Genomic DNA, 18,107 nt, shown 5'->3' on the forward strand with positions numbered 1-18,107 from the left:
GGGGTAGATTTAAGAATAGTAAAATTGAGGGTTGCTTGGGTGGCTCAGTCGGTTAAGTGTCAGACTCTTGGTTTCGGCTCAGGTCATGATCTAATGGTTTATGAGTTCGAACCCCACATCGGGCTCTGTGCTGGCAGCATGGAGCCTGTTTGGGATTCTCTCTCCCTCTCTCTTCTCTGCTCCCTCCACTTGCACTGTCTCTGTCTATCTCAAATAAATAAACTTAGGGGAAAAAAAAGAATGGTAAAATTGAGGCAATGGCATGTTAATGAAAAAACCCATCAAAACATATATGCAAAAGTAAAGAGTAGTATAATGACCTACCATGAATTCATCATCCAACTTCAACAGTTTACAACTCGTGGCCAACCTTGTCATCTGTACCTTCACCCACTCCCTGTTCTCCTCTTATTTTCAAGCATATCTCAAAGTACATATAATTTCATCTGTGACTATTTCAGTATATATCTCTAAAAGATAGGGCTCTTAATGAAATAACTATAATACTACTATCATCTCAAAAAATGTAATAATTCCTTAATAACATCAGATATTAGTTCAGTGCTTACATTTCTAATAGTCCTCATAAAGGCGGTTTTTAAATTTTTGGTTTTTTTTTTTGGAAACAGAATCCAAATAAGGCCCTACATTGTGATTTGTCTCTATAGCTTTTAAATTTCCTTCTTGCTTTTTTAGTGACTTAAAACATGAATTTATTATTGTTGCGTGCTCCATGGGTTGGCCATGCTGATTGGGTGGTTCTCACGCAATTGTGAAATCACACATGAGGCTGGAGTCACCTGAGGGCTCAACTTGCCAGATGCTCAAGATGATGCTTTTATTATTTGTTTGTTTGTTTGTTTATTTATTTATTTATTTATTTATTTATTTATTTTAAAATTTATTTTAGTATTTATTTATTTCTGAGACAGAGACACAGCATGAGTGGGGGAGGGGCAGAGAGAGGGAGGGAGACACAGAATCCGAAGCAGGCTCCAGGCTCTGAGCTGTCAGCACAGAGCCCGACGCAGGGCTCGAACTCACAAGCCGTGAGATCATGACCTGAGCCGAAGTCATTCGCTCAACCGACTGAGCCACCCAGGCACCCTTCAAGATGATGCTTTTAAATCTCTTTTAACTATAGGTTTCTATTCTTTTATTTATTTATTTATTTTTGCTTTCTTTTGTCCTTTTTTTGGTTGTTGTTGAAAAAACCAGATGATGTGTCCTGTGGAGTTTCCCACTGTGCTTATTTCGCTGGTTATATCCCTTTGTCCTTTGATGTGCTCCTTTCTCCTGTGTTTCCTGTAACTTGGTAGGAACGTGCATAGGTTTCATCAGATTCAGGCTTTTTTGTGGGAGGACTACTTTTTGGGTTCTAGCAAGGGACACACACACACACACACACACACACACACACACACACACAGTGTTTGGTTGCCCTTCATGTTATTGTTATTAGTAGCTAGCTATTAATGCCTAAACCCTTAATTCATTCACTGAGAGCTTCAAAATGGTGAGGTTTTAATCCATTCATTTTATTAGCTGGAATACTTCTATAAAGTAACTATTTGGTCACTCATGGTGTAGCTTGTATAGGAAAGATAGAATTAATAATATTTAATTCTTACCCTTTACTTACCAATTGTTAAAAATAGTGAGTTGGTGGGGCACTAGCATCTTCTAGCTGTGACCAATCAGCTTTAAAGAAATTTTTTGTTTATATAAATGACTTTTTAAAAAAGTTTATTTATTTTGAGAAAGAGAGAGAGGGGGACAGAGGATCTGAAGTAGGATCTGAAGTCTGTGTGGACAGCAGACAGTCCCATGTGGGGCTTGATCTCACTGTGAGATCATGACCTGAGCCAAAATCCAGAATCACACTGAGCTACCCAGTGTGATTTTTAAAAATTTTTTTATTTGAGAGAGAGAGCAAGCACATGAGTTGGGGAGAGGGGCCAAGGGAGAGAGAGAGAGAGAGAGAGAGAGAAAGAGAATTCTAAACAGGCTCAGCACAGCATGGAGCTGGACAAAGGGCTCAATCTCACAACTCTGGGGTCATGAGCTGAGTGGAAATCAAGAGTTGGATGCTCAAATGACTGAGCCACCCAGGCACCGCCCCCACCCCATTAGCTTTTTTTTTTTTTTTTTAGCTATCAGTATGAACTAATGGATTTAAATGTAATTGATATATTTAGGTACTTTAGTTTGGCAGCAAATACTCATTGCTTCTTTGAAAATAACTTAAAGATTTTTGGAACCATGAGTACAACTTTGTGGAGGTGCCCCTAAGCAAGTAAAAAGGTTTAAAACATTGTGATAGTAAAGGGAGTGAATCAGAAGGAAAGATTTTTTAAAAGAACTTATGTGGATTTTATTTATGAAAACCATCCAATGATGCTATAAATTAAGAAGGAAGATGATTATTGCTTCAAAATGTATCTTGTCTACTCTGGTGTCCTCTCCTCTTTTGTATATCCCCTGATTCCAGTTTGAAAGCTGAATGGCTCTATAGTCAAGGCAAGGGGAGGGCCTATCGGCCAGGCCAGCACATCCAGCTTGTCCAGTATCTGGCTACAGTCTGTCCTCTCACTTCTACGCTCGGTCTTCAAACTGCTGAGGATGCCAAACTAGAGAAGATTCTGAGCAAACAGAGGTAAGCCCCTTTATTTGTAGCAGCTGGTGAATTCACAAGTGAAAATATCTCTGAGTCTTCCTGCATGGTTAGTAGGACAGAGGCAAGTACTGTGACCCACATTTCTGGGTAGTTGGGCCCCTCGTCACTGCAGCAGTCCTGCTGGGGAACTAAACCATGTGGTGCAGTCCAGCTTGCATTGTTAGTCATTTCCTGAGTGGGGAGAGCCAAGCACTGTGGAAGAAGGGGACTTAAAATATTTTTTTTTTATGTCTTATTTTTTATATTTGAGAGAGAGAGAGAGAGAAGGAGAGAGAGAGAGAGAGAGAGAGAGTGAGTGAGAGAAAGCATGAGCAGGGAAGGGGGCAGAGAGATGGAGACAGACTCTGAAACAGGCTCCAGGCTCTGAGCTGTCAGCACAGGGCCCCATGCGGCGATCCAACTCACGAGCAGTGAGATTGTGACCTGAGCTGAAGGTCGGATGCCCAACTGACTGAGCCACCCAGGCACCCTGGGAGAAGGGGATTTTTAAAAAATACATATTTATTCTTTTAGTGTAGGTGTTTCATATGGGTTTTTGTTATTTTTAAAGTTTACTTATTTTGAGAGAGAGAGAGGGAGAGAGAGTGCATGTGAGTAGGTGCAGGGCAGAGAGAGAGAGGGAGAGGATCCCAAGCCGGCTCTGCTGTCAGCATGGAGCCCAAGGTGGGGCTCAATCTTGTGAACTGTGAGATCATGACCTGAGCTAAAACCAAGAGTCTAATGCTTAATGGATTGAGCCACCCAGGTTCCCCTCATCTGGGTGTTTAAATACTAAGACGTGAAGCCAAGGGGCACCTGGGTGGCTCAGTTGGCTAAGAGCCCCACTTGGGCTCAGGTCATGATCTCACGGTTTTTGACTTCGAGCCCCACATCCGGCTCTGTTGTCAATGCAGAGCCCTCTTCAGCTCCTCTGTGTCTCTCTCTTTCTGCCCCTCCCCTGCTCTCTCAAAAATAAATGTTAAAAAAAAAGTGAAGCTAGAACCAAAGTTATTATTTTTTTTAATCACAGTCTTGCCCTCACGTGTTTGTGCATGTTTGTTCCTATGAGAGTGTCTATATGATTGTGAGTTAAAAATAAGTTTCTTGGGGCACCTGGGTGGCTCAGTTGGTTAAACGTCCAATTTTGGCTAAGATCATGATCTCGAGGTCTGGTCCGTGAGTTCGAGCCCTGCCCCAGGCCTGGAGCCTGCTTCGGATTTTGTGTCTTCCTCTCTGTCTGCTCCTTCCCTGCTCATGCTCTGTCTCTCTCTGTCTCTCAAAATGAATAAACGTTAAAAAAAAATTAAAAATAAGTTTCTTAACCTTTTCTATCCAGTGCTTTCAAATGAGACTTCTTAAAAAAATTATTTAAATCTTTATTTTTGAGAGAGCGAGAGAGAGAGAGAGAGAGAGAGAGAGAGAGGGAGAGAGAAAGACACACAGTGTGAACAGGTGAGGAACAAAGAGAGAGGGAGACACAGAATCCAAAGCAGGCTCCAGGCTCTGAGCTGTCAGCACAGCCCGACGTGGGTCTCAAACCCACAAACTGCAAGTTCATGACCTGAGCTGAAGTCAGACACTTAACTGCCTGAGCCACCCAGGCGCCCCTCAAATGAGACTGTTTGATTTGGTAGTAATTAAAGATATCTACTTCAAAAACTTGTACATTTCTACGTTTTTGACAGTATTATGTAAGAAGCAAAAGAGCTTTGTTTTTGTGGTTTGTATTAAATCCAAATTTAAATTAAACATCAGATGTTATTGATTTTTAGGTTTCACCAGAGGCAGTTGATGAACCAAAGCCAAAGTGAAGAGCTGGCTCCTCTTGCTCCTGTTGAAACAAGAACACCCCTTGTACCCGAGCATTCAAGCCCTGTTCAAGATGGCCAGAGAGTCCAGGAAGGCGGTACGAAATTAACTGCTCTCTGATCCTTTTCTTCAAGTTGTTAGATCTGTTGCGTACCATAAAACAAAAAAGTATACATTCTCCTAATTTTTTGTTTGTTAAGTGAACATTTAGGTCTTATATTTTATATATGTATCTATACAGGCATACATGTAAAACTACTGTATTTTAAGGTGTTAATTTTTGTTTATTATTGTTTTTGTCATTGGTATTATGTTTTTAGTATTATTTTTTATTACGTTTTAAATTTTAATTTCAGTATAGTTAACATATAGTGTTATATTAGTTTCAGGTGTACAATATAGTGATGCAGCAATTCTGTACATTACTCAGTGCTCATCATGATAAACATATTCTTAATCCCCATCACCTATTTCACCCATCCCCCCACCCCCTGCCCCCACACCTCCCCTCTGGTAGCCATCAGTTTGTTCTCAATAGTTAAGAGTTTGTTTCTTGGTTTGTCTGTCTCTCTTTTCTTCCTTTGCTCATTTGTTTTGTTTCTAAAATTCCACATATGAGTGAAATCATATGATATTTGTCTTTCTCTGACTTAATTCACTTAGCATAATACTCTCTAGATCCATCCATGTTATTGCAAATAGCAAGATTTCATTCCTTATGATGGCTGAATGTTATTTCATTGTGTGTGTGTGTGTGTGTGTGTGTGTGTGACATCTTCTTTATTCAGTGCACACTTGAGCTGCTTCCATAATAGCACTACTGTAAATAATGCTGCAGTAAACATAGGGGTACATGTATCCCTTTGAATTAGTGTTTTTGCATTTTTGGGGTAAATACCAAGTAGTGAGATTTCTAGATCATAGGGTAGTTCTGTGTTTAACTTTTTGAAGAACCTCCATAGTGTTTTCCATAGTGGCTACAGTTTGCATTCCCACCCACAGTGTACAAGGGTTCTTTTTTCTATACATCCTTGCCATCGCTTGTTTTTTTGTATTTTTGATTTTAGCCATTTTAGCAATTCTGAGAGGTGTGAAGTGATATCTCATTGTAGTTTTGATTTGCATTTCCCTGATGATGAGTGATATTGAGCATCTTTTCATGTGTCTGGCCATCTGGATGTCTCTTGAAGAAATGTCTGTTCATGTCTTCTGACCATTTTTAATTGGATTATTTGTTTTTTAGATGTTGAGTTGTATCAGTTCTTTATATATTTTGGATAGTAACCCTCTATTGGATATGTCACTTGCAAGTATCTTTTTTTATTCAGTAGGTTGCCTTTTTGTTTTGTTGATTGTTTCTTTCACTGTGCTTCAATTTTAATTCTTAAAAAACGTTCAGGGAAAAAACATTCAGAGTTGCCACCTTTTGTAGTGACCGGATACTTTGATTTTTCCCATGATTATTGCAAGAATTCATTTTCTTAAGTCTTTGATGTTTTAGGCATATTGGAGGAAATCACTGAAGGCATTTTATTTACTATATTTTAGGGGTTAGATTTCATTACAAAGATAAAACTAAAAAAATACCTCTTTAAATATTTAGTGGTTTCAATGATATTTTGTTGATTCTTCTAGAACCCGTCATCCAAGTCAATTCTTGGGTTGGGACTAACAGTAATGATGATCAATTACATGCTGTTAAGAATAACTTTCCAGCTTCTGTACACACTACAAGATTTTCCCGAAATGACCTGCACTTGGAAGACATACAGACAGATGAGGACAAGTTAAACTGTAGTCTTCTCTCTTCAGAGTCTACTTTTATGCCAGTTCCATCAGGACTCTCTCCAGTATCACCTACAGTTGAGCTGAGGCTGCAAGGCATTAACTTGGGCCTAGAAGATGATGGTGTTGCAGATGAGTCTTTGAAAGGGCTGGAAAACCAAGACTTCAGTAAGGAAGAAGAAAAGGCTTTTTGGACTGGAAGTGAGAATTCTGCTCAAACTACGGAAAGTGCTGTTAGTACAGAGGTAAATGAGGAAGGTGGGCTGTTACCTTGTCTGGAGCCAACAGTAACCAATGCTGTCTTGAAGGATGACACCCATAGTCTTATATCTTTTCCTGAGTCGGTTGGACACAATGTCTTCCATACGCTGCCAGACAGTGAAGAAACCGTATCTCAATCAGCTTCAGAGAAACTTCCCTGCGGAGTTTTAACCCAGAGACCTGTTGCTTTTGGACAAGATAAAGTTGCCCTGCAGAAATTGAATGAAGCAGCCACCAAACTTCAGGCCTCTTGGCGAGGCTTTTATACCAGGAACTATAACCCCCAAGCTAAAGATGTGCGTCATGAAATCCGGCTGCGTAGAATGCAGGAGCACATTGTTTGCTTAACTGAAGAAATAAGGAGGTGGGCCAAAAGTCCTTGTTTAGGTGCTGTTTTGTTGGTTTGGGAGTGTCAGAGTCTTAGAGTTGATTCAGAACATTGAACCATCGCTGCTGTGGTCAGGACACTTCATACCGTGTTGACACTCTTGGTTTCCTGATCTAGAACATACGGAAAGCATTTTGAAGACAAGCTGCCAAATGCATCTGTCTCCATCTCTAGCTCAGCACTTGGTTCATTGATGCAGTATAGCAGTAAATGTTGAGTGATTACTTGTCTTAAAGATGTTTTTAAACTTTAGAAAGGTATAGAAAATGTAAAGGAACTGAATAAATATAGAAATGAGAAGATGAGAAAGTATACATAGAACCCAGTAAGTGAAGAGAGAATTAAGGAGTGAGGATTTAGAAGGGACTAAAATTCTGGGGCAATGGTAGGAATTATTCCTCACTTCTGGGGCTCACATGTTTTACTGACTGCCACCCAAGAGAATTAGGACTTCATAAATTTATTTTGAGTATTAGTATTACCACTAGCAATATTTATTGATATTATCAGTTGGAAGAGGAGGAGGCAGTGAAAGACATTGAGAAGGGACACCCAGTGTGGTAGAAAAATAGGGAGAATGTGTGTCTCAGCATTTAAAAAAAATTTTTTTTTTGAACGTTTATTCATTTTTGAGAGACAGAGACAGAACATGAGTGGGGAAGGGGCAGAGAGAGAGGGAGACACAGAATCCGAAGCAGGCTTCAGGCTCTGAGCTGTCAGCACAGAGCCCGATGCAGGGCTCGAACTCACGAACTGCGAGATCATGACCTGAGCCCAAGTCGGGTGCTCAACCACCTGAGCCACCCAGGCACCCTGTGTGTCTCAGCTTTGATAGGGAAGTGTTTTAGGAGAGAAGAAAGGTGCCGTAGGGAGGACAGAGAATTTAGAAGCTGGAAGTTATTGGCGACTATACGGGGGGACCTTAGGGCTGTTCTCGAGTTTCATGATTTGCTAAACAGACTCACAGAACTCAGGAAAGCTATTCTATTCATGACTCTGGTGTATTACAGTGAGAGGGTACTGATTAAAGTCAGCAAAGAAAAAAGGTGTGTAGGGCAGAGTCCCGGAGAGACCAGGCACAGCCTTCTAGTTGTGTTCTTCCAGTGGAGTAGTACAGATAGGGCTTGAATCTCATGGAAATGATGTGTGACAACACATATGAAGTATTGCCAACCAGGAAAGCTCACTGAAGCCCTGATATGCAGGGTTTTTATTGGGCATCAGTCACATAGCATTGAGTGCCTGTGTGACTAACCTTAATTACTTAGACCTTAGCCCCTTACATAAGGGCAGACTGCTACAGTGTCTGTATCAGGGCCACAGGTGAACAAAACAGGTATTCGCCTAAAAGCACATTGTTAGCATAAACTATCTGGTTTGGCCCCAAGGCCCACATATACAAAGATACTCTTATCAACAGGATATTTCGAAGGCTTGGATATTATTTCCCAGACCCAGTCAAGGCCGGTCTTATCTTTGGAATGTGTAGGGTTTGAAGATCCCAAGCTAGCTGAATTAACCCTTTCCTGCCCAGTGAATTTCCTAAGAGGAGCTTCAGTGACGAAGTGGAATCAGACAGTTTGGAATGGGTTGAATAGTGAATGAGAGGTGAAGAATGAGTGTAGCCAATTCTTTTGGAGTGTGTTGCTTGAGGCAAAGAACAGAGGAGTTGTTGCTGGAGGAGAATCTGAAATTAAGGAAATTTCTATTTTATTTATTTAAAACAATATTTTAATGTTTATTTTTGAGAGAGAGAGAGAGAGAGACAGAGTGCGAGCAGGGGAGGGGCAGAGAGAGAGGGAGACACAGAATCTGAAGCAGGCTCCAGACTCTGAGCTGTCAGCACAGAGCCCAACGCGGGTCTTGAACCCGTGAACCACAAAGTCATGACCTGAGTAGAAGTTGGACACTTAACCGACTGAGCCATCCAGGTGGGGAGGGGGCAGAGAAAGAGGGAGAAAGAGAATCCCAAGCATGTCCGCACTGTCAGGGTGAGCCTGATACAGGGCTTGAACTCACGAACTGTGAGATCATGACCTGAACTGAAATCAAGAGTCAGACGGTTAACCAACTGAGCCACCCAGACACGCCAGGAAAATTCTCTTTTAAAGAACCTAAAGCCCCTGGGTGGCTCAGTTGATTGAGCTTCTGACTCTTGATTTCGGCTCAGGTTATGATCCCATGATTGTGGGATTAAGTCCCACATTAGGCTCTGCACTGCGCGTGGAGTCTGCTTAAGACTCTCTCTCTCTCTCTCTCTCTCTCTCTCTGTCTCTCTCTCTCTCTGTCTCTCTCTCTCTCTGTCTCTCTTTCTCTCTTCCTCTGCCCCTTTCCCCCATTCTCTCTGTCTCAAGTAAATTTTAAAAAAAGATGGGAGATACAGAGCATGTTTATGTGTTGATGGAATGATTCAGTAAGTAGGGAAAAACGGATAATGCAGAGGAAGGAAAGGAGAAGTTGAAGTTCTTGGGGGTTGAAGTTCTTGAGAAGGTGAAAGAAGGATCTGTGCACAAGAAGAGGGAGTGGCCTGAGCTAGGAGCAGGAGCAGGAGCAGGTAAGGTGGTAGGTTTGATACTGGGGGACAGGAAGTCCTGTCTAATGGATGCCGCTTCTTTTTCGGTGATATAGAAGACAGGCTCAACATTTGAAAATGAGAGAGTTGTGAGGTATTCATCTTAAAAGTGAACTTACAAGGAGAATGGAGGATTATCAGACAATGTGAGGAAAAAGTTAGAGTGGAAGACAGTAGGTCAGGTTGTATGATTTTCATCAGTAGCTCTCAGCTGTTTTCTTCTGATTCGGGCATGGTTAATTTGGTTCTGCCAGCAATGGGTTTTTTCCAGGTGAATATGATAGGGGAGAGAGACAAAGGACCTGAAGATATTTGGGAGGGGATGCTTATAATGGTGGATCTTGGGATTTAAACAAGGTAAAAGGAGAGCCAGGAGGAGGTGGGGGTCGCTAATGTGGAGGTCTGGATGAAGCTGTATGTCCAGATTGTCGTAGGGGGAACAAGAGCCAGTGGGCTGGGAGGAAAGGAGGTAGTGGTTTGTGTGGGTGCTTGAGATCGTTTTTAAAATGACTGGGTCTCTAGTGAGACTGTGAGAATGAATGACATGGGGTGGATTATTATGAGGGACAGCGTCCATGTGAGTGCTGAGGTCTCCAGAAATGATGATAGGAATGGAGCTGAGAGACACTTGCTCTGAGACTTTCGTGAATGGGGGCAGATAATGGGAGGCCTGTATGTGAAAAGAGTTTGGGGAAACTTAGTAGGATGGCAGGAGTTCTTCAAGGAGGAAGGCAAAGAATGTTTGTCGACAGTAGTGAGAAGCTATCTTCTGACCCTGATGTATGGATGTATAGCTTCCACTTTTTTTTTTTAAGTAGGCTCCCTGTACAACATGTGGCTTGAACTCACAGCCCCAAGATCAAGAGTCGCATGCTCTACCAACTAGGCCAGCCAGGTGCCCTAAAATAACTTCCACTTGAGAGGGCTACAGTGCCCTCAGCAATATGTCTGATTCAGTCAAGGAAAATTTCACAGAAGAGGTTGAGAAATTAAGGGAGTTTACTGATTACAATTGAGGAGTCCCAGATGGCACAGGAGAAGGACTTGGGGGGGCTAGAAAAAGTGGTGACATTCTGGAAGTTAATGGACAACTAAGGGAGCCTTAGCTTGGTGACAGGCCTATGGAGAGGGCAGCAGTGAGCCCAGATTAATACTTTAATGAATAAGGGGAAGTGATGGAAGGGCAGCTCTGTTGATAATGGCAAGGAATATGTCAGGGACAGGCACACAGGGACTGAATTTGATGGGATTAGTCCTACTAATAATCTCTTAGAAGAGGGCTGTCAAGCTGTGATCCTAATCCTCAGTTGCTCTGAGGCTTTGAGCAAGTACTCCTTGCTGCAGGCTCCTGTGTCTTTGGTGTTCTTGGCTGGGAAATAACAGCCAGATAAAGAGCCGTTTAATACTTTGTTTTATTTTTATTCATTGGCAATACTTTGTGGAACCAGTATCATCTGAATTTCAGTTATATTCATTTGGCTTCTACACTGAGTCATACTTTAAAACTAGTTTCAGTTTAGATACTCTAAAAGTAGAAAGGGCTGTTACTAGATTATTGTCTTGACAGCACAAGTGTTTATTAGTTGTAACAACAGGCGCAAGTCAAAGCACCCTTCGTTGTGTCAGTAATGGATTTTGAATTATTGTAGATTAAGAAAAGAAAGAGATGAAGAACGCATTAAAAAATTTGTGCAAGAGGAGGCTGTCAGATTCCTTTGGAACCAGGTAAACCCATTCCTGCTGATTTACCTAATGTATGAACAAAGAAACATTCTGGATTTATGGAGATAATCATAGAGTATTCGGGCATATTAAGCACTTCTTCTAAAGGTTGAGGATATGGTCTGTGTTCTTTGCCACTAACTCTGAACCAGGCCAGTGAATTTCGTTACATTTTATTTAATCTCAAGAAAAATATTTTCATAATTTTGGTCACAAAGATAAACCGTAAAGATGAAGGAAAGCACTAAATTGAGGGATGTTGTCATAATTGCCACTAAGGAGAAAAAACCCAATTGGAAGTTTTATGTAGTTGTCTTTCTTGTTTTATCTTTTGGGAATATTTGAATATAAGGTGGCTAAAATGGTATATGATGGCTACAATATGCATGTCCTAAAAAGAATGCATGACTTCTTAGGAAAGAGAGTTTGAATCCTGTAATAATAGCACACATCAGAGATAGTTCAGACAATCAGTTTTACTGTTATTTTATCTCATCAAATATTTTTTTTAATGTTTATTTATTTTTGAGAGAGGGAGTGTGCACGCATAGGGGAGGGGCAGAGAGAGAGAGGGAGACAGAGGAGCCAAAGCCCAGGCTCCAGGCTTTGTGCTGACGGAAGAGAGCCCGATGCAGGGCTCAAATTCACAAACTGTGAGATCATGACCTGAGCCAAGTCAGACACTTAACTGACTAAGCCACCTAGGTGCCCTTTTCATCAAATATTTCTTAATGATAATTTCTTGAAAACATTTTTATAAATGAGTTTGTTATAATAGGATTTTGCCTACAAAATTAAGAAATAGTTACTGATTTCTAAGGTTTTATAATTACTAATAGTAGGGGAGCTGTTAAATAAATTATCGAATAACAACATCATGGAACATTATGAAACAGTTAAACAGAATAAGGTAAGGGTATGAACTGATGACCTGGAAAGATCTCCAGAATAACATTGTTCAGTGAAAAACAGCAAGTTGCAGAACTTAAGGTTCTGCTTGATTTTAAAAACATCGTATGTATTTAAAAATACATAGTAAAAGGTCTGGAAGGACACACATCACACTGCTCTCAGTGATTACCTTAGAGGGTGGTCAAAGGGAAACTAAAAAATTCATAATTGCTTTCTTGTTGCAGATTTAACTGTAAAATTTTGAGATTTTAATTATAATATAAAAATGTAAAGGTCATGTTATCAAGTGCCCAGGATATTTTTAGGTATTTTAGAGTTGTATATGCTATATATTGTTAGATAATGTTTAAAAACTCTTACCTTAAATGGATATCTAAAATGAGATTTTTATTTTAGAGAATCTACTTATAATAGGCTCTAATCTGTCTTATTCAATAGACTTCAGTTCATACTCAGCACATTATTTACCCCTTAGTCATGTGCTGTTGTGCTTCTGATAGTTCTTCCAGTAGCAACAAGAGAATTGCTTTGGCCCATCCTAACTCTCCTGGTGAGGACCTTCTGTTACCAAGGATGTGCACCACTTGTGCCAGCCTGCTTTAGGCTGGGAGTGCTGTGGAAGGGGTAAGGGGAATCAGGCCATTTCTAACTCAAGTTCTGCCGTCTGCCATTTATCACCTTCATGAGTATTGGGAAGAAAGCTTAAAGAACATTGTAAAACAGGCGTGACTTTTATTTTATAATAAAACTATATCCTTTGGTTTGTAGGTAAGGTCTCTACAAGCTTGGCAGCAGATGATGGATCAGCGTCTAAGTTCCTGGCGTACTGATGTTCCTCCTGTATTAAGTACTCTAGTGCCATGTAAGCCTCCGTTACTCACCCAAAGTCAGGAGCCCTCTTCTGATCAAAATCCTGACTGGTTTATTGCGCCTGATGAGGCTCCTCAAGAGAAATCCTTACCAGAATTTCCAGACTCTGGTTTTCATTCTTCCCTAACAGAGCATGTTCACTGTTTGCAGGATTCTTTGGATTTTGAAAAAAGTTCCACAGAAGGCAGTGAAAGTTCCATAATGGGGAATTCCATTGACACAGTCAAATACGGCAAAGAGTCTGATGTAGGGGATGTTAGCGATGAACATGGTGAATGGAGTAAGGAGAGTTTAAACAACGAGCAGGATAATAGTCTACTTGAGCAGTATTTAACTTCAGTTCAACAGCTAGAAGATGCTGAGGAGAGGACAAATTTGGAGGAAGGCACAGGAGATAGTAAGCTTCATATTGCTCCTTCCCCTGAAAAGTTAGATGCCTTGTCTGACAGCACTTCTGTAGATGATTCTCATGGCATATCTCCTGCTTTGCAAGATGAAATCAGCCAGGCACCAGAAAATTGTAAATTAAATGCTGAAGTTCAAGGGCAACAGTCAGACTGTGAGTCTGCATTTCAGGTACTGCATGTTGGTATTACTGTGTAGCATGTGTGGTTGCTTGGGAAGCAGAAATCTACTTTTACCATTTTCACTTGCCCTTTTTTTTTTTGAAGGGGACTATCATCCCCATTTTGTTACTATTTGTATAGAATTTGTATTCTTGTCTCATGTTTTCCATATTCTAGATACTGAGCTGACTCTTTGTTTTGATTTTGTGAGCTCTTAGTTGTAATCTATCAAACAATATTTATATTGAAAGCTATGTGCACTTTATTTCCCAACAACTGAATTGCATCAACAGTGTTCCTGTTTTTCAATGTACTCATTGCCTTTCAAAAACAAACTAGAATATCTTCAAGAAAATAGAACAATTTACCTTAAAGGTATAAATAAGAGAATTTAGATTTTTCTGTATGTCAGGAGATTAATTATGTAGTAAGGAATACAGTTTGTTAAAGTGAATATAAATGAACTCCAGAAATTTTCCAGCCTCCTTGGAATAAGAACATATATTTCTAAGCCTTTCCCCTTTCCCTCCCTTATGAGTCAAGGAAAGCCTTCTTATCAGCAAATAGGGAGAAAAAGTAAGATTAGAGGATTTTTCAGAGGAAAATGATTAAATTGTCTCTTGGAAAACTTTAATGTCATGTATTAGTTTTAACATATGAAGCAAAGTGTTCCATCTAGCATTAAAATCAAGCTTATTTAAAGAGACAATACAAGAATTTTCTCTTAGATATGAAGAGAGCAGATGCTAGGTTCCATTCACTTGGAATAATGTCACAGCAGACATTGTCTTTTCATTCAGTGCTTTTTTACCCTACAGATAACCATTTCTGTGCCAACATACTATGTTCATCTTCTCTGATCCTGCTTTATATTTGCTTATGTATTTCAGCAGAAGGTCCATGGCCATTTACTTCATTTTTTGGCCTCTGCCTCATAGTGAAGAACATTTAAAATAGTATTAGTGATAGAATATGAATGACTTTTTTTAAAGGACTATTTTCTAAACAAATTTCTGAAAAAGTGCCACATTTGGAAGACAGTTTAATGGTGGCTAAGAAAAAATAAACCTCACTTGTTTCTTGTTAAGAAGAATATAGATCAGTAGCTTCAGGAAGAGATGATAATATTGTATTTGAGTGTTATAGATGGATGCATTTGCAAATCAAGGAAGTTTGGTATTTTAATCTTTGAGAATGTTAAAGTATCCTTGAACTACACTATCTGATTTCCCCCGATCTCTGGACATACAACTATTTAAAACTATGGCAATACTTAAGTGTTCTCTAAATTTAGGTGCTAAATATCAAAATTCATTTTTCTGTTACAGTCACTAGATCTCCTTCTTTGAAGTTATATAAAATAATAACTTCTGATCCTTCACGAATAAAGTCAGGGATCACATGTTATACTTTGTTGATAGTTAGGAACATTTCTCCAGTGTGGGTAAAATGTATTTTTCTCTGTTTATAAATATGTAGCACTCAGGTTGAGAAGACTTGTATTTCATTCTCAGAAATCCAGAATCTTTTGAAAAGGAAATATTTTCTGTCTCTTCTAAATCAAACAGTCATCTTACATTGAAAATTTTCCCTAGTGAAGCATGTGTTACATTGAATGCATGTTAATAAAAATAGAATTTTTTACTTTTTGAATAATGCTAATTTTATGAGTGATTTTGAATTTCTTCTTAAATATACCCTATTTTTCTATTTTTACAGTTAAGTGCCTCATTTGCTGCCCATAGTTAGACACAGAAAAACCAACTTGCACTGCACTAATACTAAAGTGCTGTTCATGGAAAATTAATTTCTCATAAAAGTTCCTGAAATGTCATGGTTCAGTATTGCCTACGTAGGTTTCTGCTGACAACTTTTGCCCCTTTTCTGAGAAATGGCAAAACACACCTAAATTCATTTGAACATCAGCATTTGTCAGCAAGATTTCCTTTTTTACCTTTCCCTTGTTTTTCTAGCCCATAAATAGCATTAGTGTACTTTTATTTTAAACTTGGCAGATTATGATAAGGCTTAATGTTTTGCTCTTCATTTGATAGAACTTTACTAGTGTTTTGAAGTGCAAGAATATTAAGTAGACCCCTACCTTAACTGTACAGATCATTTTGGATGTAGATAGAATGAAAATGATGTAAATTAGAATGCAAGAAAACTGTGGCATAGACTTAATATATTTTAATAGGTTTTACAGTGTAATTTAAAATACCTTATGTAAGATATTTGATGTTATCTCTATGGGCAGTGCATTGGTCTGGCTAGAGAGAATGGGTCTAGTAAAGTTTGGGAAGTTGAACTTTAACATGGTCTTTGTGTTTTTTCTTATAGGAGATTAGTTTAGCTGTGCTACTTTAGTTCGTATCCATTTTCTTGCTGTATGGAAAATTCAGTATATCAATGAGCTATTCTTCTAGAAACATAGAATCCTACCATGTGAAAATTGGAAGGAATTTTAGAGATTATCTGTTCTAATCTCTTTGTTTTAAAGATGAAACTAAGGCACAGAAAAGTTAAGTAACTTGCTTGATGTTATAGCTAGTTAGTTGTAATAAACTGAAAACTTAAGAATTACTGTATTCCAAAATTTATCATACACTATTAATTTTACATTTAGTAAGTCCGTAGGAAAATCTTTTTGAAAGACAAAAAAACCCCAAACTTCTAACAGGGCTTGAACTCTACCACTTGAAGCAAAATTGCTCATAGAAAAAGGCTAAGTCATTAAGAACTCTTAAGTAAATTTTCTCCAAGAAATGTGATTTAATTTAAATGGTTTTTAAATGTTTTATTTATTTTTTTTGAGGAACAGAGCATGAGTGGGGGAGGGGCAGAGGAGAGGGGACAGAGCATCGAAGCAGGCTCCGTGCTGACCTCAGCGAGCCACCCAGGTGCCCCTAATTTAAATAGTTTTTAAAGATCAGTCATAGAAATTAAAAATTTTGAAGAACAATTGCATCTTGGAGTACATTTATTTCATGGAAAAATATAACAGGTTGCGGAGATATCTAAGATTTTCTAGTGAGATCCTGAGTTTGTTTATATTTCATCTTCAGTTTTACAGAACAACAGATGTCAGAGTTTTAAAATGTCCCATCATGATAATTGATATAAACACAATATAGTTTGGTTTTATAAGCTTAAATATGAAAGGCCTCATAATATGCATGTTTTAGGGAAATATTTAACCCCACACTTGTTTGCATATATGGAAATAACTTTATTCTTAAATAATGTGGGTACCATTCTTGAGTGTGGATTTTTCTTTTATTTTTGTTTTGGGTTATTTTAAATATGTAAACACTGTATTAGTATTTTCCTGTTATCTACTTAATACAAGTCTGGTTTTACTTTTATAAGTATTTTCAGAAACAATATGAGCTTAAGATAGTATACTATCTCCTTGGTACTTTTTTGGTGCAGATTCTTAGATTTGGATTTATAACAATAATATAAACTATAAAACCTTTTTTTTTCTGGAGTAAAAAGGGAAAGTATAGCATGAGTTTGATCAGTTTCCCATTCATAAATGAAAAGAAAAAGACTTAATTTTTAATGTATATCTTTATTTTGTCATGTACCTTATTAATGATATTTACTATATTGTAATATTTTAACTTCTAAAATATGATTCTTTTGTTCATAAAAATGAACATTCTAAATATTTCTGGTGATATTGCTTACACTGATCAAACCTATTGTGCCATATTAAAAATAAAAGTCAAGTAAACAAAGCAGTTCTCACAGTCTTGGAGTAAAATAGATAGTCTTTTTAAAATGAGGTGCATTTTATTTGTGAATGAGTAGAAATCATACTATATTTTCATTCCTTAATAGAAATAGTAGATAGCAGGAATCTCTCAGTAGTGGCTTTGTTCATTTTCCAGTTAAATTTCTTTAAGCGTTTTGTGATAATTTTAATGTTGACAATAAGAGTTTAAAAATAATTTGAGTTTAGACCATTTTTAGATTTCTCTTTAATTTTGTTTTAGAAATAGATGATTTAAAGTGGTTATGATCTGTTTTATGAAGGCTTAATATTTTGTATTGTACTTATTTAATTTGTATTTGAGTCTCTAATTCTAAATAAAAAGTTTGTACATTTGTTTGAGTGATTCATCTGTTTATTATAGTGATTAGTAGTAATGGTTGTTATTCATTGTGTTTATAATTAATGGGTAATTAAAATTCAGAACAAATTGCAGATAGAATTCTAAGAAAGATCTACAGTATAGTTGTTATATAAGTGAGTTTACAATAATACAGTCCTAGCCTTATGAATACGGATAGGAAATGAAAGAAAAGCTAGTTTGTAGTTTTATTTGGTATAGATTTCATTGCTTCCAGGTAATGGGTAGAGAAAAGCAGATTATCCTCACAGATCACAGATGACACTGTCAGATACTGTTGAAACCTGGTGCTGAAAGTGTTAGGGAGTGAATGAGTAAGTAGAACACAAACCGTCTCATTTGACACAAATGGGACCTGTAGTTGGTTGGTGTTATGGACTGAATTATATCCCCTGCTAAAATTCATGTGTTGAAGCCCTCCCAATGT

General features: G+C 38.3%; 1 protein-coding gene across 2 annotated transcripts in view; it reads left to right on the forward strand.

Moving 5' to 3' along the window:
• The window catches only part of CEP97 (centrosomal protein 97), a 29,705-nt gene extending 12,050 nt beyond the window's left edge, over positions 1 to 17,655 (forward strand). Inside the window, exons 7-11 of one of the 2 annotated variants that reach the window (XM_015069167.3) lie at positions 2,492 to 2,656; positions 4,429 to 4,562; positions 6,101 to 6,875; positions 11,121 to 11,196; positions 12,874 to 17,655. In XM_015069167.3, the coding sequence (XP_014924653.2) occupies positions 2,492 to 2,656; positions 4,429 to 4,562; positions 6,101 to 6,875; positions 11,121 to 11,196; positions 12,874 to 13,578 (1,855 nt within the window). In that variant the 3' untranslated portion in view covers positions 13,579 to 17,655. The remainder of the gene's footprint in view (positions 1 to 2,491; positions 2,657 to 4,428; positions 4,563 to 6,100; positions 6,876 to 11,120; positions 11,197 to 12,873) is intronic. The other variant, XM_027077651.2, reaches the window with a different exon arrangement.
• The last annotated feature ends 452 nt before the right edge of the window (positions 17,656 to 18,107 follow it).

This window comes from Acinonyx jubatus, chromosome C2, assembly GCF_027475565.1.
Source record: "Acinonyx jubatus isolate Ajub_Pintada_27869175 chromosome C2, VMU_Ajub_asm_v1.0, whole genome shotgun sequence".
NCBI lineage: Eukaryota > Metazoa > Chordata > Mammalia > Carnivora > Felidae > Acinonyx > Acinonyx jubatus.